General features: G+C 40.9%; 1 protein-coding gene across 1 annotated transcript; it reads left to right on the top strand.

The window, feature by feature from the left end:
• Positions 1-2,603: 2,603 nt before the first annotated feature.
• Positions 2,604-2,993, top strand: LOC134680443 (uncharacterized). Its single transcript, XM_063539574.1, has one exon. It carries the CDS (start codon positions 2,604-2,606, stop codon positions 2,991-2,993), a length of 390 nt encoding a protein of 129 aa, XP_063395644.1.
• The last annotated feature ends 717 nt before the right edge of the window (positions 2,994-3,710 follow it).

Below are 3,710 nucleotides of genomic sequence, written 5' to 3'. Positions count from 1 at the left end.
TGTTTATATTTTATTTTATTTACAGAATTACAGTTAACTTCATAATACCAATTCAAATCAAGCTAATTCTGCTCCAAATTTAAGAGACCGTATGATACTGGACGACAGAAAAAGTATGGAAGTGCCATTACACCAGATATTACATTATATTAGTGTTCGAGACATCTCTGTTGACATTTTCAACACTTTTTCATTGCAAATGTCTGTGCAGAGTTAGCTTGGTCTGACTCTATTACCCAATAAAACGTAACTAAATAGTAATCCGCAAATGGAATTCTCACCCACATTTCTAAGGACACAAATATAGGTATCAATATGGGCTATGGGAATATTGCCAGCAAACTGAGGCAACAAATTAAACAATAGGCAGAACTAATGGAGCAGTATTTTATGAAGAAAGTATTAATACTGCGAACACTTTTCAATGTTCATCTCATAATATCGGGAACTATGGATTACTCCATGTTGTGCTAGAGCTTATGGATTGTCAAATATCACTTAATGTCTTAAAACAGGTATCTACTTAGAATCATGACTTCTAGATGGTCATCGTACTATATACATTATCTATTATACAATGGTGTGCTTAATTTAATCAAATTTCTTTCACGTAGTGTAAAAACCGTTGTTGTTAATTATAAATGTTTAAACTATTGTGGACAGTTCCTTGAACTATATGTGGATGTCTCAGACACTGAGTTCATTCTTGAATTATTCTAAAACCATGAATTCTAGGCCACTTAAATCGAAACAATTGATTAAAAATATGTAACGACTTCTAGTGTTTGAGACAAATACGTACCTTTTTACAACACTTCTCGGTGTAGCAGATTTGGATGACCACGCCACGTTAGGCGATATCCGTGTTTGTATGTAATCAGTGACCCTGCACAGTAGCGAATGTACCCCAATAGATGTTAAACGTTGCTGTACGAGTAAATCTGCTGGGCCGTGAATAGTAAATTTTATTCTAGTAAACACTGCACACGAATTAAATAAATATAAAGTGCACTAATCTATAATCTTAACTGTTATTTTGATAACAAATAGACTAAGACTGAAAATAATATTATCTTTAGAAAAATGTTGTCTAAAATTTTATTTGTGCTTATTTATACACCTCATGTTCGCTGTGATACAAATGATAAATTGACGGGATTTGCAAGATTATTGTACATAGATAATTTCTTATTTGATTTAGATTATTTGCGTCCAATTTTTAAGTCCCACGTTTGTTTCCCCATATTGTTTACTACGTAGGTATAATCTTATCCTGGTTATTGCCTTTATGAGACATAAATTGTATGTTTATGTCATTTGGAACGGCGTTATTTTATCAAAAAACCATTTTATTTTTTACTGATACTGATCAAATTTCTTCGGTCAATTAAAGTTTGTATAATGCATTGTACGTTAATGTTATCGTTAACATGTTGCCAAATTGCTAACTACATTTAAGAAACTGTAATGCTACTTAGATAGGTTGTTGTAAATATACCCCTAAGCCAAAGCAATGAAGTGACTAGTATCTGAGAGTATATCTATTGATAGTGTAACTATGAGTTTATTATAAGAAGCGCAAGCAATTGTAATATGTACTACTACATGTCACGGTACCAGAGGAGTAGGTTATATAAATTAAATAAAGCTTGTTTTAAAAATAAATTGCTTAATTTCGCACATTTAAATAACTACCCTTATTGAAGTTTCTTTTGAAGGTCCAACAAAGTAATTTATGTAAAAAATCTCCTTCCGTCATAATTTGACGGGGCGAAATGTTAGCAAACAATCTGTGGCGAATCTTTGAAGATTAGGTCTGGCTTTGGGGCGCCGAAAAGGCTCCAACTATGTATGGCGGCACGCCAACTCCTGTAAGCCAATCTAACTTCTTTTAAATGTGTTTTTGATGTAAAGAACACATTACGCAATACATCGCCCGCAGACTCACCAATTTTGAAGCAAATTAGCTTTTGAATTAGAGCTTTAAGTTTCTTCCCTATAATTTGACGTGGGAACTTTGAGGAAGTTTAAGCTTTAGCAAAATAGGAATACACAATTAGAGCGCGTTGAAATGACATTGATTAAAGTCTTATGAACTTTAAACAAATATATACCTAATGAATGTTTATTTGACAGAAAAAGATGTTTAAATATTTTAATAATAGTTAAGCCTTAAATGCATGATTTTTAGCCGAAACTATTATAATTATTTGATATCTAAATAGTAAATGAAAATCAAAAGAAAACCCATTCGATATCTTAGAACGCACTTGTAACCTCTCTGACGTTGCGGGTGTCCAAGGGTGACGGTAACAGCTTACCATCAGGCGATGTGTCTGCTAGTTTATCTCCTATACTTACCTAACCTAACCCAAGCGCCAAAAAAAAATCAGCAGTCTGATATGAACAGCATCTGACAATTACAAATAATAATTGGCAAGGTGAGTTGCAACAACTTGTTTAAACCTACCTCACCCTATCGTCCTGTTTTCACTCTATTCTCCGCTATAATCTATTGTCCGCTAGCCAACCGGTTTCACGAAGGGGGTGAGCAGTATAACGAAAAATTCTATAAGCAACGCTAACTGGCGCCTTTATCTACAATGGCACCCGTGTTCGCCACCCGCTGCGTGTACCCGCGCCGTGCACCCGCGCCGTGCACCCGCGCCGTGCACCCGCGCCGTGCACCCGCGCCGTGCACCCGCACCGTGCACACGCGCCGTGCACCCGCACCGTGCACACGCGCCGTGCACCCGCGCCGTGCACCCGCGCCGTGCACCCGCGCCGTGCACACGCGCCGTGCACCCGCGCCGTGCACCCGCGCCGTGCACCCGCGCCGTGCACACGCGCCGTGCACCCGCGCCGTGCACCCGCGCCGTGCACCCGCGCCGTGCACCCGCGCCGTGCACACGCGCCGTGCACCCGCACCGTGCACACGCGCCGTGCACCCGCGCCGTGCACCCGCGCCGTGCACCCGCGCCAGCTACGAGTAGCAGACGCCCAAAAGCATAATTTTGGTCCCAACCGCTGTAAAACTCAACTGAGGCCTAAGCTATTGAATTATGGTAACTAACTGGTTAATTCTAACCAGTTTCTAAATAATTTTTAAGAAAAAAAAACCGACTTCTATGGGGCCCGGTGACAGATTATGGTAGATGGTGCACTATGTAGTTAGAAAAGGAGGTAAAACCAGTACTTTCTAGTAGCATTTCGTTTCCGTAAGGGTCGTAGTTCTAGCCTAACCTAACCCACTTCTCTGATAGCAGTTCGGTTCTGTAAGAATCGCAGTTCGAACCTAAATCAAACTCACTTTTCTAGTAGCATTTCGTTTCTGTAAGGCTCGCAGTTCTAACCAAACCTAACCCACTTTTCTCCGGTTCTGTGAGGATCGCAGTTCAAACCTAACCTAACCCACTTAACGGCGCATGCGGTGCGTTGTACGGGGGTTTGAGCGGAAGGGGTTTGGCATCATCATACTTTATACCTACATTTTATGGTAGGTAATAATCATAGCGGTTTATTTAGTTTAGGTATCATAGTGGTTTTCCGGGTCAAGGTCTGGGTCTCTGAGTCCGAGTCCGGGTCCGAGTCCCGGTCCGAGTGCGGGTCCGGGTCCAAGTCCGGGTCTGAGTCCGGGTCCGAGTCCGGGTCCGAGTCCGAGTCCAGGTCTACTATGCGTCGTTGAAGAGTTCTGTTCTGATCATCATCAG

Source organism: Cydia fagiglandana, chromosome 3, assembly GCF_963556715.1.
Source record: "Cydia fagiglandana chromosome 3, ilCydFagi1.1, whole genome shotgun sequence".
Taxonomy (NCBI): Eukaryota; Metazoa; Arthropoda; class Insecta; order Lepidoptera; family Tortricidae; genus Cydia; species Cydia fagiglandana.
This window is presented reverse-complemented; position numbering and strand designations above follow the sequence as displayed.

What these genes read in the sequence shown, in the direction of transcription:
- LOC134680443 (XM_063539574.1), top strand. Translation starts at nt 2,604, where the DNA reads ATGGCACCCGTGTTCGCCACCCGCTGCGTGTACCCGCGCCGTGCACCC.